The sequence below is a fragment of the Orcinus orca genome, chromosome 3, assembly GCF_937001465.1.
Source record: "Orcinus orca chromosome 3, mOrcOrc1.1, whole genome shotgun sequence".
Classification (NCBI taxonomy): domain Eukaryota; kingdom Metazoa; phylum Chordata; class Mammalia; order Artiodactyla; family Delphinidae; genus Orcinus; species Orcinus orca.
Genome location: NC_064561.1, coordinates 112,777,519 through 112,805,339, shown reverse-complemented (window position 1 = coordinate 112,805,339; position 27,821 = coordinate 112,777,519). Strand labels below are relative to the sequence as shown.

Sequence of the window (27,821 nt, the reverse complement as noted above, 5' to 3'; positions counted from 1 at the left end):
AGAAACGGCGTGTGCTGGAGAGTTAAAGTTTTAGATATACTGAAGTGACATGAGTTTTCACACACGCTGAGAAGGCTCATTGGAGCACGTTTGGACTCTAGCCGGCACCAACCTCTGGCTGTCTTTCTAAATTCAGTTACAATTAAGTTAAAAAGATCTTTCTCATATTTAATGATGAAGAAAATGAACTATTTTGTAATTTTTTGTTTGCTATAATGTGAAGCTTTTCCTATTGAACAGGCGTATCCATGATTTTTATAAATTGTTTAATATAGTCTTAATATATCCTTTTTTTGGATATACCTCTTTAAATGTGTTTATTATTTTAGAAGTTTAGAACATTGTTTGAACTGAGTTAAATGTTTGTGGAATCCTTGAAACATTTCAAGAAAACATGGCTTGGAATCACTGCTCTAGATCTATTACTCTCTTAGATCAATATGCATATATTCTTTATTTTCAATATAATCGAGATGCTCTTGTAAATCATGAGTATATTCATCGAACTGATCAAGGTTATCTGTTTGCTAGCAAAACATATTTTGTGAACTCTCTCTATAAACTTACCTCTTTTCCTGTATTGGTGATTAATTGTTACTTCTTCAGTTGAAACTTTATGGTTTGGAGGTAAAAAAATTCTTAGAAGATAATTTTTTACAGATTTTGGGAGGGGGAAATTCTTAATTTCTGAAATCTTAGATATCCTCTTTTTTTTAAAACATTCCATTTTCTCTCAAGGTTTTTGTTTTTTTTAAAAAGTCTTTATTGGAGTATAATTGCTTTACAATGGTGTTAGATTCTGCTTTATAACTAAGTGAATCAGCTATACATATACATATATCCCGATATCTCTTCCCTCTTGCGTCTCCCTCCCTCCCAGCCTCCCTACCCAACCCCTCTAGGTGGTGACAAAGCACCGAGCTGATCTCCCTGTGCTATGCGGCTGCTTCCCACTAGCTATCTATTTTACATTACTTAGTGTATATATGTCCATATCACTCTCTCACTTTGTCCCAGCTTACACTTCCCCCTCCCCGTGTCCTCAAGTCCATTCTCTTGTAGGTCTGTGTCTTTATTCCTGTCCTGCCCCTAGGTTCTTCATGACCATTTTTTTTTTTTAAGATTCCATATATATGTGTTAGCATATGGTATTTATTTTTCTCTTTCTGACTTACTTCACTCTGTATGACAGACTCTGGTTCCATCCACCTCACTACAAATAACTCAATTTCATTTCTTTTTATGGGTGAGTAATATTCCATTGTCTATATGTGCCACATCTTCTTTATCCATTCATCCGATGATGGACACTTAGGTTGTTTCCATCTCCGGGCTATTGTAAATAGAGCTGCAATGAACATTGTGGTACATGACTCTTTTTGAATTATAGTTTTCTCAGGGTATATGCCCAGTAGTGGGATTGCTGAGTGGTATGGTAGTTCTATTTTTAGTTTTTTAAGGAACCTCCATACTGTTCTCCAAAGTGGCTGTATCAATTTACATTCCTGCCAACAGTGCAAGAGGGTTCCCTTTTCTCCACACCCTCTCCAGCCTTTATTGTTTGTAGATTTTTTGATGATGGCCATTCTGACTGGTGTGAGATGATATCTCATTGTAGTTTTGCATTTCTCTAATGATTAGTGATGTTGAGCATCCTTTCATGTGTTTGTTGGCAATCTGTATATCTTCTTTGGAGAAATGTCTGTTTAGGTCTTCTGCCCATTTTTGGATTGGGTCGTTTGTTTTTTTGATGTAGAGCTGCATGAGCTACTTGTAAATTTTGGAGATTAATCCTTTGTCAGCTGCTTCATTTGCAAATATTTTCTCCCATTCTGAGGGTTGTCTTTTTGTCTTGTTTATGGTTTCCTTTGCTGTGCAAAAGCTTTTAAACTTCATTAGGTCCTATTTGTTTATTTTGTTTTTGTTTCCATTTCTCTAGGAGGTGGGTCAGAAAGGATCTTGCTGTGATTTATGTCATGCAGTGTTCTGCCTATGTTTTCCTCTAAGAGTTTTATAGTGTATGGCCTTACATTTAACTCTTTAATCCATTTTGAGTTTATTTTTGTGTATTGTGCTAGGGAGTGTTCTAAATGCATTCTTTTACATGTAGCTGTCCAGTTTTCCCAGCACCACTTATTGAAGAGGCTGTCTTTTCTCCACTGTATATTCTTGTTTCCTTTATCAAAGATAAGGTGACCATATGTGCATGGGTTTATCTCTGGGCTTTCTATCCTGTTCCATTAATCTGTGTTTCTGTTTTTGTGCCAGTACCATACTGTCTTGATTACTGTAGCTTTGTAATATAGTCTGAAGTCAGGGAGCCTGATTCCTCCAGCTCCGTTTCTCTTTCTCAAGATTGCTTTGGCTATTTGGGGTCTTTTGTGTTTCCATACAAATTGTGAAATTTTTTGTTCTACTTCTGTGTAAAATGCCATTGGTAGTTTGATAGGGATTGCATTGAATCTGTAGTTTGCTTTGGGGAGTAGAGTCATTTTCACAATGTTGATTCTTCCAATCCAAGAATATGGTATATCTCTCCGTCTATGTATCATCTTTAATTTCTTTCCTCAGTGTTTTATAGTTTTCTGCATACAGGTCTTTTGTCTCCTTAGCTAGGTTTATTCCTCGGTATTTTATTCTTTTTGTTGCATTGGTAAATGGGAGTGTTTCCTTAATTTCACTTTCAGATTTTTCATCATTAGTGTATAGGAATGCAAGACATTTCTGTTCATTAATTTTGTATCCTGCTACTTTAACAAATCCATTGATTAACTCTAGTTGTTTATGGTAGCATATTTAGGATGCTCTATGTATAGTATCACGTCATCTGCAAACAGTGACAGCTTTACTTCTTCTTTTCCAATTTGGATTCCTTTTATTTCTTTTTCTTCACTGATTGCCGTGGCTAAAACTTCCAAAACAATGTTGAATAATAGTGGTGAGAGTGGGCAACCTTGTCTTTTTCCTGATCAGAGTAGAAATGGTTACAGTTTTTCACCATTGAGACCGATGTTGGCTGTTGGTTTGTCATATATGGCCTTTATTATGTTGAGGTAAGTTCCCTCTGTGCCTACTTTCTGGAGGATTTTTATCATAAATAGGTGTTGAATTTTGTCGAAAGCTTTTTCTGCATCTATTGAGATGATCATATGGTTTTTATCCTTCATTTTATTAATATGGTGTATCACATTGATCGATTTGCATATATTGAAGAATCCTTGCATTCCTGGGATAAACCCCACTTGATCATGGTGTATGATCCTTTTAATGTGCTGTTGGATTCTGTTTGCTAGTATTTTGTTGAGGATTTTTGCATCTATGTTTATCAGTGATATTTGCCTGTAGTATTCTTTCTTGGTGATGTCTTTGTCTGGTTTTGGTATCAGGGTGATGGTGGCCTTGTAGAATGAGTTAGGGAGTGTTCCTCCCTCTGCTATATTTTGGAAGAGTTTGAGAAGGATAGGTGTTAGCTCTTCTCTAAATGTTTGGTAGAATTCACCTGTGAAGCCATTTGGTCCTGTTCTTTTGTTTGTTGGAAGATTTTTAATCACAGTTTCAGTGCTTTTGATTGGTCTGTTTATATTTCTGTTTTTCCTGGTTCAGTCTCGGAAGGTTGTGCTTTTCAAAGAATTTGTCCATTTCTTCCAGGTTGGCCATTTTATGCTTGTAGTAATCTCTCATGATCCTTTGTATTTCTGCAGTGTCAGTTGTTACTTCTTTTTCATTTCTAATTCTGTTGATTTGAGTCTTCTCCCTTTTTTTCTTATTGAGTCTGGCTAATGGTTTATCAATTTTGTTTATCTTCTCAAAGAACCAGCTTTTAGTTTTATTGATGTTTGCTATCGTTTCCTTCATTTCTTTTTCATTTATTTCTGATCTGATCTTTATGATTTCTTTACTTCTGCTAACTTTGGGGGTTTTTTTGTTCTTCTTTCTCTAATTGCTTTAGGTGTAAGGTTAGGTTGTTTATTTGAGATGTTTCTTGTTTCTTAAGATAGGATTGTATTGCTATAAACTTCCCTGTTAGAACTGCATAGGGTGTCCAGCACTTTAGTTTGCTGGTTGTTTAGTGGAGCTGGATCTTGGCGTTTAGATGGAGTTGTCTGGGAGATTTTCACTGTTTGATATTACGTGGTGCTGGGATGTTTCTGGTGGACCAGTGTCCTGAACTTGGCTCTCCCACCTCAGAGGTACAGCCCCGAAACCTGGCCAGAGCACCAAGACCCTGTCATCCACATGGCTCAGAATAAAAGGGAGAAAAAAAGAAAGAAAAGAATAAAATAAAGTTATTAAAGTAAACAATAATTATTAAAAATAAAAAAAATGTTTATCAAGTAATTTAAAAAAAAAGGAAGGAAGGAAGAAAGAAAGAGCAACCAAACCAAAAGAAAAATCCACCAATGATAACAAGCACTAACTGTACTAAAAAAAAAAAAAAGAAAAAAAACGGACCGACAGAACCCTAGGACAAATGGTAAAAGCAAAGCTATACAGACAAAAATCACACACAGAAGCATACACATACACACTCTCAAAAAGAGAAAAAGGACTTTAGTTGCCCCCAAAGTCCACCTCCTCAATTTGGGATGATTCGTTGTCTATTCAGGTATTCTGCAGATGCAGGGTACATCAAGTTGACTGTGGAGATTTAATCCGCTGCTACTGAGGCTGCTGGGAGAAATTTCCCTTTCTCTTCCTTTGTTCACACAGCTCCTGGGGTTCAGTTTTGGATTTAGCCCTGCCTCTGTGTGTAGGTCGCCTGAGGGCGTCTGTTCTTCGCCCAGACGGGACGAGGTTAAAGGAGCAGCTGATTCGGGGGCTCTGGCTCACTCAGGCCGGGGGAAGGGAGGGGTACTGGTACGGGGCGAGCCTGTGGCGGCAGAGGCCGGCGTGACGTTGCACCCGCCTGAGGCGCGCAGTGTGTTCTCCCGGGGAATTTGTCCCTGGATCACGGGAGCCTGGCAGTGGTGGGCTGCACAGGCTCCCGGCAGGGGAGGTGTGGATAGTGACCTGTGCTTGCACACAGGCTTCTTGGTGGCTGCAGCAGCAGCCTTAGCGTCTCATGCCCCTGTCTGGGGTCTACACTGATAGCTGTGGCTCGCACCTGTCCCTGGAACTCATTTAGGTAGCGCTCTTAATCCCCTTTCCTCGTGCACCAGGAAACAAAGAGTCAAGGAAAAGTCCATTGCCTCTTAGGCAGGTCCAGGCTTTTTCCCGGACTCCCTCCCGGCTAGCTGTGGTGCACTAACCCCTTCAGGCTGTGTTCACGCAGCCAACCCCAGTCCTCTCCCTGGGATCTGACCTCTGAAGCCCAAGCCTCAGCTCCCAGACCTCGCCCGCCCTGGTGGGTGAGCAGACAAGCCTCTCAGGCTGGTGAGTGCTGGTCGGCACTGATCCTCTGTGCGGGAATCTCTCCGCTTTGCCCTCTGCACCCCTGTTGCTGTGCTCTCCTCCACGGCACCAAAGCTTCCCCCCTCCGCCTGCGAAGGGGCTTCCTAGTGTGTGGAAACCTTTCCTCCTTCACAGCTCCCTCCCACTGGTGCAGGTCCTGTCCCTATCCTTTTGTCTATGTTTATTCTTTTTTCTTTTGCCCTACCCTATGTGGGGAGTTTCTTGCCTTTTGGGAGGTCTGAGGTCTTCTGCCAGCATTCAGCAGGTGTTCTGTAGGAGTTGTTCTACACGTAGATGTATTTCTGATGTATTTGTGGGGAGGAAGGTGATCTCCACGTCTTACTCTTCCGCCATCTGGAAGCTCCTCCTCGATATTCTCTTTTTATTAAAAACAAACAAAAACAAATTCCAATGTGAATGTCAGATTATCTACTTACTTTTTACCTTCAAATATTGTCTGTGGTTCACTATTGAATGTATTTGTGGTACTGGTATTTTAAAGTTAACTTGTTTATCTTTTCAAATTATGTTATTTTAGAAGCAGGTGAAATGAAATTTTATAATCCTGTCTTGCAAATTGCATACAACAGCCTGAAAGAGTTAAGATACTTTCTAAATTACCTAACTACTTGGAAAGTTTCACTTGGAATATAATGAGGCACACTTAATTTTTTTTGTATATAGTAGAGGAAAACTAATTTAAAGGATTTTTGATTCAGTATACTGAATTGTATAACTTTGTTGGGGTTTTTTTCCTTTTATTTTAGGTTTACTGGGAATTAAGCAGTGAGTTTGATATTACTGGAGACTTTCTGTCTACAAAAGGATTTTTCACCATTGCTGATGGAGAAAGTGAGGCCAGCTTTGATGTTAACTTGCTACCAGATGATGTACCTGAGATAGAGGAAGTTTATGTGATTCAGCTTGTTTCTGTAAAGGGAGGAGCAGAACTTGATCCAGAAAAATGCATCACACGGTTCTCTGTTTCTGCAAATGATGACCCACATGGGGTATTTGCCCTGTATTCAGATCACCAGTCAATACTTATTAGGCAGAACCTTAGTAGATTCATCCAAATTAATGTAACCCGGCTTGCTGGAACATTTGGAGATGTGACTGTTGGATATCGAATATCATCTGATCCTAAGAAGCAGTCTGTTGTTACTGAAGATGCAGAGAGGCAGCTGGTGGTCAAAGATGGCACCAGATATAAAGTGGACACAGTGCCAGTCAAGAGTCAGGTTTGTAGCATTTCTTTAATTTCCTGATCATTCCAATAAAACTCCTTCAGGAAAGCCCTAGTTAATCTCATGATCAGTTTAAAGTCTTATTCTGATATTTAAATGGAACCATGAAAAATACCTTAGAAACTGCATGCTAATTATTGGATAATACATATACTGAAGTATTTTCAGATTATAAGTAAATAAATATATTCTTATTTGGAGATAAAATATTTTTGTCTAGATAGTAGCAGGCACTTATTTAGTACTTCAGAGTTCCAGAAATTGTTCCAAGTGCTACACAAACACACACACACACACACACACACACACACACACACTCTGGATGCTTGTTGAAGGGAAGATATTTGTAGACTTCCTAGGACAGCAGACTGTTCTGCCGACATATCAGGTGAGAGTGCTAGGAATACATGGATTTTCTGTGGGTCAAATAGATACCTAGCAGTCTTTCTCAGTGTGATCCACAGAAAGTGATTGGAGCAACTGTTTTCATCCTCCCAAGAAGATAACTAGTATCATTCCATATGCATGGCAGAGAAGTTAATTTATTTCATGCATGAGATGCATTATAGCTGTGAGGATTAATTATCTCATGGTTGAGAAAGTCTGTACCAGAGGACACTTTTAGATTATCTCCTGTGGTGGTACCTGGGACATTCTGAAGGATGGTAGTCCTCTTGTCATTTTACTTTGAAAACTTAATGGTATAGTTGATAAAGATACTTAGCTTTCTTAATACCTGTTTGAATTATCTATGGATTTCTTAATATCTGTTTTGAAGCTCTATTATTTTTATGATGTCTATTTTCAATTAAGAGTAACAAAAGTTTACTAGCTTACCCATATATGAAAGCTTCCTCTTATTTGCTTACTTAAACATCTTTCATTAGTGTATTTAAATTTGCATGGGTTCCTTCTGTCTCTTACATTCCACTATGTGTGGTGTAGACTGCACATAGATTATTATGTGAGTTAGACTTCCAAGGTGACTATTTAGGGCAACATGTGACATGCGCATAAACTGAGGGGAGGATTTTTCCAGCGGTCCCTTTCTCCCCTCACACCCTGGGTGTAATGCATTGCTCTTTAAAGTTTGGGATGTTAGTTACAAGTTACATATAGATCTACCTGATCTACCACCCTGATAAAAGTTAGGACTTCGGACAGGTCCGCCACAGAGAAGGACCTTCAAGTGGGTCTTGGGACAGAATGAGTTTCCATTAGGCTCTGAAAACTAGAAGACTCTTGATGTTGGTTTAACATGAGGACCAGGGAGTGAACAGTTACCTCACCTGGGTAACAACAGGCTTCTCAGATGAAGTACTCACTGATGGTAAGAATCATTGGCATGATAAAGAAACAAGTCTGCGTTTAAAAGAATTTAAGTTAGAATGCAAGATAAGATTATATTCACGGCTGTCATTTATTCAGATATTTATTGAGCACTTGCTGTGTGTCAGTCATTGTGAGAAGCACAGCAGCTACAGTGATCACAAAGACATAATCTCTGTTGTCAGGTTGCTCCCTGTCTAGTGCAGGAGAAGGCCCTTGAACAGCCAATTATAAAATCAAGCAGATAAGCAGTGTTCAAGATGCACACAGGATATTATGGGGCTGTAAACTCCATTTGTGCCCAAAGCCATCAAGAATGATGGGAAATATGTAGAATAGTATTGGTGATGCAGTCCTGGATCAGGGACGTGGAAGGGCAAAACAGAACACCCTCAACTCCTAAAAACCTTCAAGGTCGTTTTCAAATTAGTCTACCTGCTTTTCTTCTGTAGGCAAACCAGCGTTTCTCCAAATCCATCATTACTCCTGTTCAACTTTAATGTTTAATTACTGCACCTTGGGGACCTGCCACACTCCATAAGTCTGTGTGCTGCACGGGCCCATGAACAGAAGAGTTGGGTAGGAAGGCACAAATGCCTGGGAGCTTTGAGCTGACATCTGGCCGTTCATTCTTTAGGAAATAGGGACAAAAAAAATCCTTAGCTGCCCAGCCAGTGAACTGCATGGGGAAGGGGCACACCCTTCAAGGAGAGGAGGGAGGCACATGATTGAAGTCAGGACACCATGATTTATTTCTGTTTCCTCAGCACTTGATCTATGCTTCATGTTCAGTGAATGTGATTTTGAAAAGATGAAGGTTGATTGTATGAATAAAACATCTGTTCCCCTCATGTTGCACATTTGAAAGCACTATAGTACATATTTTACACATTTCAGAGTGTGTTTTGTGTTTTAAGTACATTACATTTAAAAGAAGAACAGACTTCATAGAAATAGTTATTTGTACATTCAATAAAGATGTACAGAGTTAGTAATATTCCAGGTTACGGGGGCTTATCCATTATCAGTAACAAGGTTTCTATGGAAAAATGTATTATATCAATAAGTGTTAAAAAAATCTTTTAAAGTAATACCAGGTTTTAAATTCAGGATTTCCCTATTTTGTTGGATTCTAAAACTTTGAAAATTGGTAGTCTAATAAATGGTGTTAGTAGTCTTTATTTGTCCAAAGTATTCAAATAATCAGTACACCTAAATCATTATCTGTTTTAAGTAACTGTCATTAGAGCTCTTAGTTTCTACACAATGAAAAGGGAGAAAGTGAGTTTTGCTGGTTTTAGGAGCTGATACTGTTCACCAGTGAGCTCTTTCCATTCCTGTGGCACGTGATTCTATCACTAATACTACTTCTGAGATTCTCATCATTCTTCAGGTCATTTGGGCACACAGAGAGTATTTGCAGATTTGTGTTTTTTTAATACTGTATGGCTCTCAGTGTTAGCGTCGAAGTCTTCCTGCTGGTGCTTTGTTTTGTAACATGGGGGAAAGGGCATATACTGATGAAACTGATACAAAAGGAGGAAATGCTAATGACTTATTTCAATTGTCAGTATTTTTCTTTGAAAATTATTTTTTACTATTAAAAAAGTCATTGATACTGTTTGTATATAGGTCTTCCTACCCCTGGGCTCTAATTTCACCTTGCAACTGGTGACTGTGATGCTTGTTGGTGGAAGTTTCTATGGCATGCCAAGAATTCTCCAGGAAGCAAAATCTGCTGTCCTTCCAGTCCCTGAGAAAGCTGCCAATTCTCAGGTAATTGGCCCTGGGTGTGGTACTACCCCCGAACCACTAGAGGGCAGCTCTTATAGGAAGGACTAAGATTCTTAGAATTTCTTAAGATTCACTATTTCCTTAAATCTAAGTAATCCTATGAATATCAAAGTAGACACTGTGGATACACTATATGAAAATAATTTGTCAGTTTTCAACATTAGATAGAAAACTGTATCTCCTTTCTGGAGTTTTAGAAAGTTTCTGTCTTGTAGAATGTAAGGTGTAGAATTTTTAAATTAATTAATTAATTAATTTTTGGCTGCATTGGGTCTTCATTGTTGCACGCGGGCTTTCTCTAGCTGCGGCGAGTGGGGGCTGCTCTTCGTTGCGGTATGCGGGCCCTAGGCGCTGGAGCTTCAGTAGTTGTGGCTTACGAGCTCTAGAGCGCAGACTCAGTAGTTGTGGCGCATGGGCTTAGTTGCTCCGCGGCATGTGGGATCTTCCCAGACCAGGGCTCGAACTCATGTCCCCTGCCTTGGCAGGCGGATTCTTAACCACTGCGCCACCAGGGAAGTCCTAGAGTTTTTAAAATAACAGTCACCTAGAGTCAAAACTTCAGGTTTTTTCTTGAAAATGAATATTTAACATTGAGATATTTTATGCTAAATAATTAAAATTAAAATGAAACCTCAGTTCATATTTCAGACTTTCTCATTTACTAAGATTGTAAATATTTAACTTGTGGGGCTCTTTTTACTGTGGCAAGTTTGTTCTGATGTAGGTTAATGCTAGTGGTGCACCTAAGTATTTGAACCTTCTACCTGAATTCATTTTAGGGAAGATTGTTCCCTGATCACTTTATAAATTCACATGAGAACAAAGAATACCTTGAGGGCTTTGCTTCCTGTGTAGGCCAATTCTGTCAATATAGGAACAAGACAGGGCTCCTGTCTCTGGCTACGGTAATGTGTGTATTTTATAAACCATAATAAGGGATAAGCATGCATCCTACTCCTTCAGGTGGGAGTTCCTTCAGTTCCTTGACCAGGATGTGGAATCTGTGCAGGAGGGGCAGGAGTGTGGGCAGATCTGGCCACCAGCTTGTGTAACAGGGTCTCTGGCCATTAAGGGGATGCTCTCCAGTTACTCCCACCTGGGTTGCTTCTCCCCAGGGAATGAATTTGCTTTGCTCCCTAAAATGGAATCCACCAGCATTAAAATTAACTGAGAGGAATTGTCTTCTTTCTGCACCTCCTCTTTTCAAGAAGGAAAGAGGGTAAAGAATTTAATGCTTTGACATTTTGTTACCTTCTTTTTGTTCACAGGTTGTTATAACAAAGATTCCTTTCAACCTGAATCCTTCGTTTGGTGTAGTAAACTATTTTCTTCTCCTTCTGCATGCATGTTGTCACAACATTATGTCACATCAAAGGGCCAGATCAGGGCCAGTCATGGAGTATTCCTGTCCTTGGTGTATCCTCTGTACTCCTTACCAGTATTTGTATGTGGGTGTGTGTGTGTGTGTGTGTGTGTGTGTGTGTGTGTGTGTGTGTGTGTGATGTGCCTAGGACACTTTCAAACAGCCTCTAGCCATTTGGCAAGCATGAGCTCAGATATGCCAAAGATTTTGGCAGTTGCTAACCAGAAGCTTCACTGTAATAAGGAATCTAGGCGGGTGTCAAATTGAAGTTGTTGTTTTTTCTTTTCTGTGGCTTCAGAAGCTGTCCTGTGGCCCCCTCTCACACTTTCTGCTCCTCTCCATTCCAATTTAAAATGGGGAGAATGAGTCTTAATATAGAACTGTTGATTCTATGGTATTCCAAATTTATAGATATTGGGACCAAAGAGGTAAACTGAGTTGTCTAAATAACAATGTGAAGCCAGGAATCTGGTTTTATTCTTATTCTTTGACCAGAACTTATTTCATCTATGAATCCCAGGGTACCCTGGGAAGGTTGCCCTGAAAACCAGATCTTACTTGGTGTGGATGAAAAAGATTGTTATTTTAAAAAAATCTTTGAGGGTTTCTGATCCTCAAAAAAAAGATATTGTATTGAATCAAAGAGCTGAAAAGAACCTTAATAGAAAATCTAGTTCATGGTACTCACTTTATAAATAAAGAATTTATTATTATACCTTAGAAAGAAGTCAGATTTCAGTTCTAGACAAATTAGGTTCTATAAAGACCCGTCAACAAATCATATTAAAATGCCATGTTTAATCTTTCCTTTCATTTAACCACAATTACCATTATATTTTTAGATATGGTTAATTCAGGGGTTTACATTTTGATAAAAAAATAAAGCTGTAAACTATAATCAGCATTATAAAATAGAATAAATTTTCAAATTTCACATGTCATTTCTTAACTACTACTCTTTAATTGACTATATTTTAGAACAGGAAATATACTGTGTAAACAAAGAGAAAGTTGACTTTTAACCCACTCTTCAGAAAACAAGAACCTTTAGAGAGAAATAAAATGTTCTAAGCATGTTTTTCCTCAGGTTGGATTTGAGTCTACTGCTTTTCCACTCCTGGACATCACCGCTGGAACAAGCCAAGTTGTGATTTCTAGGAGAGGCACGTATGGCTCTCTCAAGGTTTCCTGGGCGGCTGGATATGTTCCTGGGTTAAAAATCCCCGAATTCGTTGTTGTTGGCAATATGACCCCCAAAGTGGGTGAGTTGTGGCTTTTCTAGGATTTTCCCTATAGAACATGGAAATGTGTAATTGGCCACTAATTTTCCTGAATCCTCTTTACTCTGGACAGTGAGCTATTTGCCTCCTAATACAGTCCTCTCAGATTTAAGTGATCAGAATTTCACAGGCTGCTTGGTGAGAATGAGAGGAACTTTATTCGTTCAAATGGAAAACTTCATACCTCACCTGGAAATAATGGTCACTAAGCAGACTACTCTGTTTATACCTGAGGAGTTAGTTCTAAAAACCTAATGTGGCCCATACGATAATCAAAAAAGACACACCTTTATATCCATTTACATGTTCATCTGAATATTTCTGACAGTTGAGCAGCTGTTATTTCATCTACTTTATTTTTAGTTATACCATAAGCTCTGTGAGGATCAGTGAGGTGCAAAAGTTAGGTGGTTTGACCTCTACCTTGTAAAGGAGGCATGATTAAAGGCAAGGTGTGTGTGGTCTACGGAGCCTCCTCTATTTACACTCCCTCCCCCACTGACTTTTTAAATGTTTTACCTTTTGTAGACTGTCATAGAATTTTGGAAAAGGAAAGATTTCACTCTATTTTTAAGAGTTGAATCCCAATTTAAGAACTCAGAAATGAAACCCAGCTTCCCTTTTCATGTTCCCTGTCAGGGAGTCTTTCATTTTCCCATGGAGAAGAAAGTAAAAGAGTCTTGCTGTGGACATTTCCTAGCCCTGGTCGGCCAGAGGCCTTTGTCATTCACCTCTCAGGATTGCAGAGCAGTGCCCCTGGTGGGGCTCAGCTTCGGTAAGACCAACTTGATTTTCAGCCAAGAAAGTCTCTGAGGAATAAGCTGGAATTTACCTGTTGAAACAAAAAAATGACACAAGGATCTCTCTCCTTGAAGCAGAGGCGAAAACAGTTTTAGTGTAGAGCAATATATGGCCTGCATTGCCAAAGATGCCACCACCCATTGCTTGCTTGAAGAGCGTTTCTCATGACCTCTCACTCAAGAATGTTGGCCTGAGGTGACACCTCCAAAAAGAACCATGATGGCAAAGCCACCTTTTTTTTTTTTTTTTTGAAAATGCATTTATTCAGGGACACACATGGTTTAAAATACTCCTTCTACAGGGAGAATTCCAACCTGGGTCTGGCAGCTTTCCATGGTTTTGGTTGGGTGAACAGTGTTATTTCAAGAACAGTCCTATGAGCTGCTGAGTTGGGGTTCAAGTTGCTGAATTCAGGAGGAAAGGAAATTCTGATTCCCCTTCAATCCAGGAGCCAAGAGACTGAAAGCCACAGGAGTCTAACTTAAAATGGCAAAGCCACTATTTTTAAAGGAAACTGTCTTCTGAAAGGTAGCCAAAAATACCTGATTTCTCCAAGAGATAAAGAATAAGAATAAGAAATCACAGTAGGATAATAATGTGACTTGAACTAGTAGTTCTTTTGAGTTTAATTTATATCAGTATATTTGCAGATAAATATGTCCTGGTCAAAAGCAATTGACTTTTCTCATACGTGAGATGGATTTGATCAGAACAACAGAGGACTGATCTTAGAGCCAGACCCTGGGTTTAATCCTGGCTGTGTCACTTACTTTCTGTGTGACTTTGGGAAAGTTACTTGATCTTTCTGTTCTTTAGTTTACTTATTTGGAAACTGGGAAAAATGTGTGGGCAAAACCAGTGTGTGTTCAAGTGTGTTTGTATACATATTTATGTATAGGAGATATTGGTTGGAATCCAATATGGCTTTTGATTATACATATGCCATTCAAAAAGTGTTTGGACACAACGTATTTTAGGTTAAAAAATTCACATACCTTTAACAATAACAATAATAGCTAACAGTTTTTTTTATTTCTTATTTTTAAATTTATTTTATTGAAGTATAGTTGATTTACAATGTTGTGTTAATTTCTACTGTACAGCAAAGTGATTCAGGCTAACAGTTTTATAGTGCTTACCCTAGGCCAGGCATTGCCCGCCTCCTCTCTCCATATATATACATATACATATATATATATATATAGACCTTGTTAGGTCCTATCACCTGTGCAGCTCCTGTTCTTATCTTTCTTGTGCTCTGGTGTATTCATCAATAAGTAAATAGGGTTTTATGGAATTTGAAAGGGCATGTCATTTTTAAGATGTCCTCATGAGCAGTATCTTAAGTGTGTGAAAGATGAATCTCTATAGTGGTATTCCTATTTTTCATCAGTTCTCTCATGGTTTAATTTTTTTTTCCAGATCAGGTCTCACCGTTGCTGAAATTGAACCAATGGGAGTCTTTCAATTTTCCCCTAGTTCAAGAAATATCATAGTGTCAGAGGATACACAGATGATCAGATTACATGTACAAAGACTGTTTGGGTTCCACGGGGATCTTATTGAAGTTTCCTATCAGACAACTGCAGGAATGGCAAAGCCCCTGGAAGACTTTGAGCCTGTTCAGAATGGGGGGCTGCTTTTCCAAAAATTCCATGCTGAGGTTGATTTTGAAATAACTATTATTGATGATGAGCTTCCTGAGATAGAAGAAATTTTTTACATTAATCTAACTTCAGTAGAAATTAAAGGATCACAAAAATTTGATGCTAATCAGAGACCTCGCCTGAATCTAGATTTCAGTGTGGCAGTGATCACAATATTGGATAATGATGACCTGGCAGGAATGGATGTTTCTTTCCCCAAGACAACTGTGGCTATAGCAACGGACACAGCTCTTCCTCTAAAAACTGACTCCTCTACCACACACCCTGACACAACCAAGATAACTGCCGAAGTGGTTGCGACTGGTACGTCTGCTATGTCTGAGAAGCCTGATGTGCTCACTGTAACTGCAGATGTTTCCCCTCATGGAACATTTAGTCTTGGGCCATCTGTTGTTTATGTCGAAGAAGAAATGAAGAATGGCACGTTTAACGCTGCAGAAGTTCTTGTCCGAAGAACTGGTGGGTCTACTGGCGATGTCAGTGTAACAGTTAAGACTTTTGGTGAAAGATCTGCTCAGAAGGAACCAAATGCATTGCCCTTTCCTGACATCCATGGGATTTCCAACCTAAGATGGGCAACTGAAGAAGAAGATTTTGAAGAGCAAACTCTTATCCTTACATTTGTAGATGGAGAAAGAGAACGTAAAGTATTTGTTCAAATTTTGGATGATGATGAGCCTGAGGGGCAAGAATTCTTCTACGTGTTTCTCACAGACCCACAAGGGGGAGCACAGATTGTGAAGGGAAAGGATGACAGTGGGTTTGCAGCTTTTGCCATGATCATCATTACAGGTATATATTTGGAGTGATGGAGTTAAAAATGTACTTTTGTGATACAGAATTTGTAATAAGATCATTCTATCTTTAATTTAAGAAGGGGAATTACTTGACTCACCCATAGTGAATCATTAAAATTTTGTTTTCCTATGGCATGAACCCATAATATAAACTCATGATGTTGTTCGGAGGTGCCAGGCTAGAGTTTAATGGACTGTAAATGTCACTTAGCTCAGAGCCAGCTAAACAATTACACAATTTATAAATCTGTACTTTCACAATAAAGGGAAAACCTTAAAAATACTTAAGTTCATGTACTTCTTCTGAAATATATTTAATCACCCAAACATGATTGCCTGCCCTGTTTTGAAACCTCATTCTGAATTTCCCAACCACTTTCATTAATCTATCCCAGAGTCTAAGATTTCATTGTCAGAAAATTCTTTATATCTGTTGGGAAATATATTAAAACTGTTTCCTTTTGTTCTGCTTTTGAACCAGTGCAGTTTATATAAGTTTTGGACTATTGGGGAGGTGTGTGCATATATAGAGTTCCTCATGCATGTTATAAAATTTTTTGGTGATAATTTGCAGTTTTCCTCTGAAATCATACTATATTTCTTTAAGTGGCTTAGCTCAGCTTGTCAGTACCTTACTGTAATTAGAGTATTGACAAGGCTGTCTCATGATTCTTACCTACTCCACTCTTTCATACAAACAGTTATGAGTTTTACACAGTGTTTTAGAGTTTCAGATAACACTATGGTAAAACATAGTAAAAAGAAAATTAAAAGTTATGAAGCCTATATTTTGACCCAGCTCAACCATTAATTGAGGAATTAATAAATCATTTAGTGTTTATGCTTTGTTTTTTATAAAAGGAAATATTTAGAATAAACATGTTTATGATCCCCTTTTAGGATTTGGTGCTTCCTAGAATTTTATTTATTTTAGCCATTCAGTTATAATTCAGTCATAATTTTACAATCGTGTAACTTTTATACCCAGCATCATCTCATTTATGCTACCCTGCAAATTTACACCAATTAGAACTGTCATTTATTCCTATTCCTTCAGTTTATTGAATATTGTAAAGTCAAATTCTGTTCTCCAAATTACTTACTGATTTTGATTCACATTAGCTTAATGCCATCTATATATTTCTATTAAAATTGTTTTGGCACTCAACAGCCTCCTCCCCCATTCCATGAAATAGATATTTTATTACATTTATTTGAATAAGACCAGAGCTGACAAAGTATTTAGCAATTAGTTTGACAGAGGCACAGACCAATCACAATGGTTGCTGGAGGCTTTTTGCTGTCCCAAACATTACCCCATTAGTTACTGGATCACAGGGAGATCTCATACTGGTTAGGCTGGTGACAGAGGGTTCTCTGGGGGCGCAAGACAGCAGCTGTATTCCAACTGGAATGGAAGTGCTCCTCAGTTCAGTTTGGCATACCAACACATACCAATATGGCGTGCTGATACTATATCAATATGGCGTACCAGTGCCTACCCATGCATCAGCTCTGAGCCTAACTCACCAGGCAAATTCCCATTTATCAGCTCTGAGCCTAACTTACCAGTCACTCAGTTGAGCCTCGATGAAGTTCTCTAATGAGAACTTCCCTACCTAACACATGGCATCATACATACTTGGCAAATGATTGGCTCCTCTTAGCGTCACATGATGTAATTCACCAGCACTTTTGCATGTCGTGTACCCTAAGTTCCCTTACTCTGTCTGTGAATGTTCCTATCATTTTCTCCTCACCTGGCTTTTTAAAAAAAATATTTTATTTTACTTTATTTTATTTTATTTTTTTGGCTGCATTGGGTCTTCGTTGCTGTGGGCTTTCTCTAGTTGTGGCGAGCAGGGGCTACTCTTCATGGCGGTGCATGGGCTTCTCATTGAGGTGACTTCTCTTGTTGCAGAGCACGGGCTCTAGGCGTGTGGGCTTCAGTAGTTGCGGTGTGTGGGTTCAGTAGTTGTGGCACACTGGCTTAGTTGCTCCACGGCATGTGGGATCTTCCCGGGCCAGGGATCGAGCCTGTGTCCCTTGCATTGGCAGGCGGACTCTTAACCACTGTGCCACCAGGGAAGTCCCTCCTCACCTGGCTTTTTATTTTAACATAGTATTTCTGTTTTAACTCTATCATTAATTTTGCTGATTCCTCTTATTTTTATTTGTCTTACCTTTAATCTTCATAATCTCACATTTAGATTTTAGAACAAACTTTCAAGATAAATCAGGGGAAAATAGTTTATTTTGTTTTGTTTTTGATCATTGGCACATTAGAAGTTTTGATTCATCTTACTAGAAATTTGACATCAACCTCATTATTGTAGATGTGGCAAGGGAAGTATTATACTCATTAGAACCATGCTAGTTGCTATTGCATTGAAAAAGAAAACGAAGGTTCTGCCTGTGGGAAGCTTATAATCTATTATTAACTGAGAGACCAAATTCCCATTAAAAGTGACAAGAAAACAGTTGCTGCTGAAGAAAAAAAAGTTGAGGTCTGGTTCTGACGCAGGGCTAAGAAGCGATTGTAGTGATTAATTGGTGAGGATGAGGATGGGCATCTGGCTGAGACAAAACACACATGAGGCACCAGGATAAAAGTCGTCCATCACCTCCACGTCCCTAAGCCATGGGCTCCACATTTGCTCACACTTCAGACCTGCAAAATATGGGCTGGTAACCACCAGCTTTCCCCTTTCGGGACAGTTCAGTGGTTTTCTGTTTCCTTACAGAAGTTCTATCTACTTGGAATCTCAGGAGTCAGGTTTCAGGGTGAGGGGTACGAATGGTTTTTGAGGCTGATTGATTTGGATCATTGCTTTTAGGATCACTTTGCAAAACTGAGTCATTGAGAAATAGCAGCAGGAACTGTTTATTGGTATTTCTCTCATCTGAGAAGCTAGTTTACCTTTTGGCAAGGATTTGGAGTGACTATTTCAGTGTAGTGTGGGCCCTAGGTTTGTTCCAGTTTAAACACAATTTTGTAGAATGATGCTGCCTGTAACCTCAAGAGTTGCTCAGAGGAGTTTCTTTTACTCAGAGGTTCTCAAGAGTTCCTTAATAGTTCTGTTTTTCTCTGGGGAAAATAACCAAATGTGAAACATAAATGGTCTTTCGGGTCAACTCTCTTATAGAAAAGTAAACAGTCAGATGGAGTTCATGTATTCACTAAATATTTATTAAACACTGTTTTGGTACCAGGGATACAGCAGTAAATAAAACAGTTGCTTCTGAGAAGAACTTATATTCTGTCAGGATGCACTGATTTTAAACAGTAGTATCAAGGACTATGAAATAAAAAGTAGAGCCTCATCAGAGAGAGATGAGCATGTTGTCATTATGGGAAGCAGGATTTGATGTTTTTTTCCTTTTCATCTTCTGTTCTCAAAGTGTCAGCTACCTTGATGTGATCATTTTGATTCTAGTCTGTTTTTAGTAAAGATCATTAAATGTTGTAGCTCCCGCCCACCCCATTCACTTTTGAATGTCTCAGTTTTATACCATCTGAGCTGGAAAGATTAGTGAAGCATTGGAGATCGTTTAAAGTCTTAAGTATATTATAATCTTCTATTTTTCTTTTCAGGGAGTGATCTTCACAATGGCATCATAGGATTCAGTGAGGAGTCCCAGAGTGTACTGGAGTTGAGTGAAGGAGCTGAGATGAGCAGACTGCATCTTGTTGTCACAAGGCAGCCAAACAGGTATGTTTATATATATGTGGAAGAAGTAACATCCTGTGTATCTAATTTGAATTCATAAAATGGTAGAGGCAGGATGAAATGTTGGTAGAAGAAGGTAGGGTGGAATTTGGCATGTCAGTGTTCAGATGCTGTAGTTCCTAATCTGTGGTTTAACACACTTGGTTTATGAACGTAACTTGGGGCTGCCTTAACATTTTGTACTTTATAAAGTACCATACAGATGTTAGATTATGTAAGTCATCACTTTATCGTATTTACTCTTCTCTGATCACTCTGAATACACAACCATTTACTGTTAGGGAGACTTGGATTACCTTCGTTTTGCTTGCAACTTAGTACAGTATAGTGTACATGAGTGTTCATCATGTACATGCACTTGGTATGCACACATGTACATGTATTTGTATTACCTTTTCCATTTTGGGACTGAATATTCTCTGAAAATGTAAGTCATCTCTTGCTCTTTATTTTTATAGTAACAACCATTTTGGCAGTAGTGTTTTTCCTTTAGAAGGATTCTTGTTAAAAGACAAATGAGGAACACTTAGTTGAAGGCAAAAGTTCTCTATAATTTTTATTTTCAAATTTCTGGTACATAGCATCAGGAATCATAGTTCAATAAATACTTAATTAGTACTGAATAAAATGTGGTTAAAGAAATGCCATGTAAACTCTGGCCTTAATTTCTTAACTGTAGTGGGGAGAATTGGTTATTTTTGACATTATCAGTGGGAGAGTAAGTGCTCTGCTTTGGATGTAGAGGTACACTCAGGCACAGTGATAACACATTCTGCATTAGCTACAGGAATAATGCACTCTGTGACTGCATTTGCATAGGTTTTGCTTTGTTCCTAGAGCCTTTGAAGATGTCAAGATCTTTTGGCGAATCACGTTTAACAAAACAGCTGCTGTGCTCCAAAAAGATGGTGTGAACCTGAGAGATGAATTTCTGTCTGTGTCAGGGACCACAATCTGTACAGCAGGTCAAACAAAGTGCTTTATCACCATTGAGCCCAAACCAGGGAAGGTAAGACACTATGAGACACAGTACTGGCAAATTCTGATTATATTTCTTTACAATTAATCATTCTAAAGCCACTTTGTTGAAACTTACACATTGCTTATGTGGAGATTCTTTGTGTCTCGCGTAGCCGTAATGTCTAAATCTCTTAGATGAGCAATAGATGTCACACTTAGAATTTATTACATTATGAATTTTTGTAAATAATCTTATCACTTGTGCACTTAAGACTTACACAATGTTGTAAGTCAGTAATAAAAAAAAGCTTGAATCTCAGTGCTAAAAAAAACAGCTCATCAGTTTTCTCTGTTCTGTTTCTTGTCATTTCCATGATTCTTCCTGGCCCACCTGCTCATTGTGTGAATGATCCCTTGAGTCATTTTCAGCCAGAGTAATATCTCTGATTACTCTGAATGTTTAGTGTTTTGCTTTTATCATATTGATAGATTTGGTCACATCGTGTTATATCCATAGATTTCATCCAGAATGAAAGTTCTCTCGTTCTCTAGAGAGTTCAGTTCTGACCCACTGAAGAAGCACCGAGGCCATGCTTGATGAGCCTTTGGATACATTTCTATTGGTTCATGTTGCACATGGCACCCAGGAGCCAGGTGTTCCCCCCTCTTTCTAAAGGAACCTCCATTATTCAAACGGTATCGGTCACTGATGACCTAACAGAGCTTTAGTCATTTAGTAATCATGTGTGGCTTTTTTAAATGACTATTTCATGATACTTTAATGCCTAAGGAGCACTCAGTAGTATTTGTTCCTCGTCTACTACTTAATTTATTAAACTCAAGTATTTATACAAAAACTAGCCATAATATTATGAATGTTCAAAAGTATCATGATTTCTTTGTACATGCCAAACACTTCAAACAGCAGAAAAAGCATTGCACAAATAAAGTTATTTCCACATGTATAGCTATATTTAAACTCATTCTAAATAGCAGTCCTGTAGATTTAACTCTTTATTCATTTTTTCTCTACCTGTTTTTTCACTTTCTGAGAATTACTGAAACAGTTATATTGATCTTCTCTAAGATTACAATGATACATATTTTCATACCTTCCCAGAACTGTAGTAATTGTATTGGTTCCAGAAGAGAAAGAATAATCGTCCCAGATCACTTAAGGTTACATGCTCTTGGTTATCAAGAGCTCTTTGTTCTTTGCTAGGACCACAGGTCCTGGTGCTTCTCTGAAGCTGTTTCAAATGCGAATTGCTGGTCATCTGATTGGGGTTCATTTTATGACTTGACTTGTGAGATCAACATTTTTTTTTTAAGTTCATGCTTTACAAATTAATTTTTTCAACACCATGTGTTTTCCTCAGAATGATTTGTTCTTTAAATTTTGCAGTGCCAGCTTTAACTTAACCATTGCCCTGTCACTGTTGAACATGGAGCTGGTCTATTAGTGGTATTGGAAAGGTAGACCTGCCTTGTTAATATCTTGTTAATTTTTAAGAAGGCAACCTAGAGGCTTTACCTCATAAGAAATGAGATAACAAATCTGTGATCTTAGTGCATCTCTGCAGTTCATCTGTTCTGTCGTATTCAGACAAACATACAATTGCATCATCTTTCAACTTCTGGGTGACCAACAGTACTCTTTAACTTCTTACTTGTTTTCGTCTTCATTTGTATGTGTTTCACAGGTCCTAATAATTTATTCCTATTTTTGGTGCAATTCTTACTTTTTCTAGGAATAATTGTTTTATTAACATCTTTTATTAACTCTTTACTAACATACAAAGAGAAGAATGTTTATCATTCCTTAATAAATGAATATATACTGAATAAAAGATATAACTGTCTTGATACGTTAACATTCTCCTACACATTAAACTTAATAAAATATTAGGTACACACTATTATACTCACATTTTTCATTTTAACCATTTTTTAATACATTACAATAACTTTTCTCCTTTAAGTACCATTATAGATTCAAATTCAACTAATTTTAATTGCTTACTAAATGCTTTTCTTTTTGCTACTCAAATAGTCATGTCATGGACACTGAAAGATCTATTAAGCTAGTCTTTTGTCTTTTCATATTGCTTTAAAAATCTCTGGATGCTTATTTGCTTTATAGCAATAACCTGTGTTCTAGAGCCATCTTGATTTTTCCTGCTCTAAGACATCCAATCGACTGTTGTCTAAGAACTTGATTTCTTTCATCAAAAAGAGTTTCAGAGATCTGAGTGTATGTTCTGGAGATAGGCATGAGAGGTCATGGTTGACAAAGATGCTTCTGTGAGCCATCTTGGTAGTGACAGAGCTAGAAAATATGTTTTTTAAAATATTGAGTTCCCGCTGATTTTTTTTTAAACTTGGGAAATTCCAAGAATTTTCTTTTTAAAAGTTTTTAAGGGGCTTCCCTGGTGGCACAGTGGTTGAGAATCCACCTGCCAGTGCAGGGGATACGGGTTCAAGCCCTGGTCCAGGAAGATCCCACATGCCGCGGAGCAACTAAGCCCGTGCGCCACAACTACTGAGCCTGAGCTCTAGAGCCCGTGCACCACAACTACTGAGCCCATGAGCCAAAACTACTGAAGCCAGTGCGCCTAGAGCCCATGCTCCGCAACAAGAGAAGCCACCGCAATGAGAAGCCCGCGCGCCGCAATGAATGGGTAACATTAGACAAGTTGCTTAGCCTTCCTGAGCTTCCCAGACTTGGTTGAGTTAATAATAGGGCTGTTAGATTAAATGAGATAATGACTAAGAGGTTTTTTCACACGGTTCTTGGCAAGGAGTTGGCCCTTCACAAGGGAGGGTTACTATTATTCCGAATGGATGGGAACAGAGCCCGAGGTGATTCAGTGACTTGAGTAGTAGCCACATCAATCCTGGTGGCAGGGGAGTGACAACAAAACAACACAGCAAACACAATGCACACTTTCATCTGTAGAGTTACGCCAGTGATTGATGGTGGTTTCTCCTAAAGACGCTCAACTGAAAGTTTTTCTACTCTATCATATCTCTAATTATCGTCCCTATAGTTATTCAAAATTTTCATTTTCAAGTTATAAAGAATTTGAGTAACTTTCCCCAGGTCAATTATTTGGCAAAGATTAGAACTCATCTTTTGAATTCCAGTCCATTTACCCTTTCTCTGCTGGGTATCTTACTGTTCTGTGGTTCTGTCTTATGGTTCTGTATTAGCAAAATGTATAAAGGTCATAGTTAATTAACTTAGGATGCATTTCTTAGCCCACAAAATCTGTTTAAACCAAACAGATTGTCTAAACATTTGTTGCAAATATTTTTTAAAAGTATTTAAGTAAGACATTATTTCATTATTATTTTGTTTGCTTCTGAGCAGGTCTGGGCCCAGGAAAAATTATTTTATACTAGTTGGGCAAAACATCATCCTGGAATGCTGCTGCCCTAACTAGGAAAGGAACTTGAATTCTTGTGAGGTCTCCAGTCATATTTAGGTCCAGAGAGGTTCAGATAATGATCTGTGAGTTTTGCTTTCCCAATACACTTCAGGCATATTGTTTGAAGAGAGTATTTTGTTGTAAGACTGGAAGATTCCTTTTGTCTCTTCTAATTATGTGTTGGCACCCATCTGCACACTGTTCAATTTGCGTGGTTCCTTACTTAGATTGTAACATATTCTTTTGACTCAAAGTAGTTATAAGTAATGTTTTAATCATCATCACAATGAGAAGAAATATTATGCTGAAAAACAAAGACAGGAGTATGTTGGAATGTAATATTGAAATCCTTAGTTAAATGAAACTATTGTGAGTTCAAGCTCATTGGCCATTAGGGAATAATAGTTATTGAATATAGTTACCCATACTTTTCTAGTGCTTCAGTTTATTGTATTTGCCAAGTTTAGTTTCTCAAAAGCGGGAAGAGTGCATTTACCTTCATTTCAATATTTACTGAGAGTTGATCAGCAAAAGTAAAGCATAATATATACCACAGGAAAACTAAATATATTTCTTTAGACAATAAAAAGAGATTAAGTTCACTTATTGTGCTACTAAGAAGCAACTCATTTTGAATAATACTAAAGAATTTGTTGTATTGCTTCATGACATAATGATTCTCATTAAAATAATCACAAAACAAATGATGAATAAGGTCCTTGCTGATAAATAAAAATGATGCATTATAACAAATTAGACAATGATACATGCAGTTGAAAATGCTTCAGCTTAGCTCTTGGAGTTATGCTAGGAAGCTAAAAATGCTGCTAAGATTTTTAGATTATTGTGTAAGAGCAAGTAAGTAAAAACAGGTGATTGACAGTATGTTATAGAATTGAATTCCGGCTTTGAAACGTTATTTGAGATTGTTGAGAAAGAACCAAGGTAAAACATGAGCAAACTGTAACCAACAGACTAAATTTAGATTTCTTGATACAGAATTTAGGGAAATTTTGAAAAATACATAAAATCACTAAATTAACTCATCAATATTTGGTCATATTTATGTAAAACCCTTTAAAAATAAAACCTTACAAAACTGAAGCTCCCTTTCACTCCTATCCCATGTTTTTTCAATTCCACACCCTGCCCTACCCGCATTGCCACCCGTCCACCTGAGATAACTACCATCATGGTGTCTTATTTTCCTTTTTACTCTTTAAATAAATATGTATCCATTAACAAAGTGTAGTAAGCTTTATGTAATTTAAAATTTTACATTTATTGTAGCATGCCATACATATCATTATGCAACTTGATTTGTTATTCATTATCATGATTTTGGACCCACCCATGTTGAAAAATATTGAAATAGTTCATTTTTTTTTAACTACTAGGTAACATTTCATTGTACGAATATATCTTATGTATCCTTTTGTTTATTGAAGTATGCATAGATTGCTTCCTGACATTGATTTTCTAGTAAGAAGCTCACCCAGAGAGAGTAAAGGTATTAAAGAAAGACCAAAAATAATCTCATGGTAATCTAACATAAGAACTTAATTCTGTAATTATACAGAATGTATCTCTATATGTATACTTATTTCTGTAATAATGTATATGAATAATACTATTTCTTAATATCAGAATTATCTTAAAATAGAAATCTATTAGTAATCATCCTTTTTTTTTTTTTCCTTTTATCTCATTGTCAGATACGTCAAGTTGGAATGCAGTTTTTTGTGGAACTGTATGAAGTAACTGCTGGAGCAGCCATAAACAATAGTGCCAGATTTGCACAGATTAAATTATTACAGAGTGATAAACCTCTAAGTCTCGTGTATTTCTCTGTGGGTTCTCGGCTGCCGGTGGCTCATAAGAAGGCCACTCTAATCAGTCTGCAGGTGGCCAGAGACTCTGGGACAGGACTAATGATGTCTGTTAACTTCAGCACCCAGGTAAGCATGCAGTATGTATTATCACACAGTAAGGTTTTCTTCTTTAACTGTAGCATGTATAATGAAACAGAGAAGAATTGATGTATTATTTTCTGAATTACCATCATAATTCACATTATGTTTATTACATTAAGCTTTATCCTTGAAACAGTTCAATTTTTTTCACTTAGATCATGTTTTAAAATGATAGTCTTTTGTCTTTTTTTATCTTTTGGAAAAGTTGATTATACAGTGCAAAGCGTCTTACATAAATCTGTTCTATAAAATCTGTAGAGAGTTGAAATTTCTTCAGAATGAAACTGTATAAGACCAGAAACAAAAAGTATGGGTCTTTGTTCTGATTTTTACCTGAACTAGTTGAAAATCTTCTTCAGGACTTCAAACAGTAACTGATCTTTATGTTTCTTTAAATCCATGAGTTCATGAGGTCTCACAGCCACTTTTCACATCCATCATATTAGGTGACATCAAGTGAAAGAGAAGGAGCAGGTGGGTATCCAGGGATTCAGAAGAGTAATGCTACGAAACGCTAAGCAACTAGAGCCTGGGGCTGGTCCACACAACATGCTATACCTTCCGAACATTATGTTTTAAACTTTGTTTTAGGAGCAAAACTCTAACATATTAAAGCAAAAGTGTGCATCTACTTTTCTTCAAGCATGATTGTAGAGGTTGGAGCTTGCCCACCTTAGCCCTCTCTTATTTCCCCTTGACTCATATAACTCCCAAAACCCCACAATTTGGAAACTACCATTCCGGACAGTGCTACCATTTCCCCGGTTTCAAGATTTCAAAGCTGATGACACTTTAGGCCTCAAGGTATCAAAGTTGTTTTCTGTTTTTTTATACGAAGTGCTGTTTAGTATGTCTTTGGTTGTTGAGTGGCTCAAACACATAGAACATTCTGTGTATATAAAATACAACATTTGTGCAGCCAGTTTGCTGTAGCAATCATGTGAGTCAGGGATAGGAGGTTAAGACTGGAGCTGTGGGTAGTGAGCTGTCCTGGAAGCTTGCCAGGACAGCTTTATGACAAAGTCTACAGCTTGGCAGGTGAGAAGACACTCTATATCATATGAGACTCTAGAAATCAACTCCATCCTAAATAACGTTGAAATAGTACGAACATGAAAAGAAGTACTTTGATTCATGGAGATTTTGGCTTTTTTTTTTCTTTTAAGCATTTAATATCGTAAGAGAAATGAGAAAAAAAATTGTGCTTCTTTCTTCTCCCATGAAATATATATCATCATATGCTCACTACTTTGTAGAGTGGAAGACGGGAAGAAGGGATAAAAAGATTTGAGGCATACTTTAGTTCACACACTCAGTTGAAAGGGGAGATGAAAATGCCAATATAAGAGTGTGAATGCCAATATCTCTTATCATATTTATTTATATTCTTTCTAGATTATCCACAAATGATTCCTTGCAAAATACATGCTGTCACTAGCATGTAACTCATAGCATTTTTATAACACTATAAAAATCAACATAGAGGATCTCTGGTGATGAAAATGTATCTTGACTCTATCAACGTCCATATCCTTGTTGTGATATATTATAATAATGCAAGATGTTACCAGCGAGGGATGTTGGGTAAAGGGCACAGGAGACCACTCTTTATTATTTCTTATAACTGCATGTGAATCTATAATTATCTCAAAATAAAAAGTTTCATTTAAAAAATTAGAAATAAAAGTTTTACCTCTCTGGTATGATTTTATTTTCCTGTTGCTTCATTGCCCCTGCATTTTCTCTCTCAATGCTAGGCACCTTGTTAGAAGAGAAAGTCATACAATTCTAGTTTCCAGTAGCTGACAAGGATGAGAAAATAATTATGGACCAAGTTGCTATTCTGTTACAGTGATATTAATTTTGCTTTTACTTTAAACAGATTTTAATAATGTAGGTAAAACAATAGCTGTAGCATACCTACGCTTCAGTAGGTCAGCATTCCTGGTACATAAATACTATGTGGTACATAAGTTCCCTTATATCTACATATTTGTGATCTAAAGTTAAGGGATATAAGGATTTGAGATAATGAAAATATCACTCATTCCAGTTAT

General features: G+C 37.6%; 1 protein-coding gene across 1 annotated transcript in view; it reads left to right on the top strand.

Moving 5' to 3' along the window:
• Positions 1 to 27,821, top strand: part of ADGRV1 (adhesion G protein-coupled receptor V1) — a 524,493-nt gene that overhangs the window by 172,531 nt on the left and 324,141 nt on the right. Inside the window, exons 69-76 of the mRNA XM_004263660.2 lie at positions 6,159 to 6,632; positions 9,600 to 9,743; positions 12,212 to 12,386; positions 13,044 to 13,179; positions 14,628 to 15,664; positions 19,265 to 19,382; positions 20,238 to 20,409; positions 25,507 to 25,749. Of these exons, the coding sequence (XP_004263708.1) occupies positions 6,159 to 6,632; positions 9,600 to 9,743; positions 12,212 to 12,386; positions 13,044 to 13,179; positions 14,628 to 15,664; positions 19,265 to 19,382; positions 20,238 to 20,409; positions 25,507 to 25,749 (2,499 nt within the window). The remainder of the gene's footprint in view (positions 1 to 6,158; positions 6,633 to 9,599; positions 9,744 to 12,211; positions 12,387 to 13,043; positions 13,180 to 14,627; positions 15,665 to 19,264; positions 19,383 to 20,237; positions 20,410 to 25,506; positions 25,750 to 27,821) is intronic.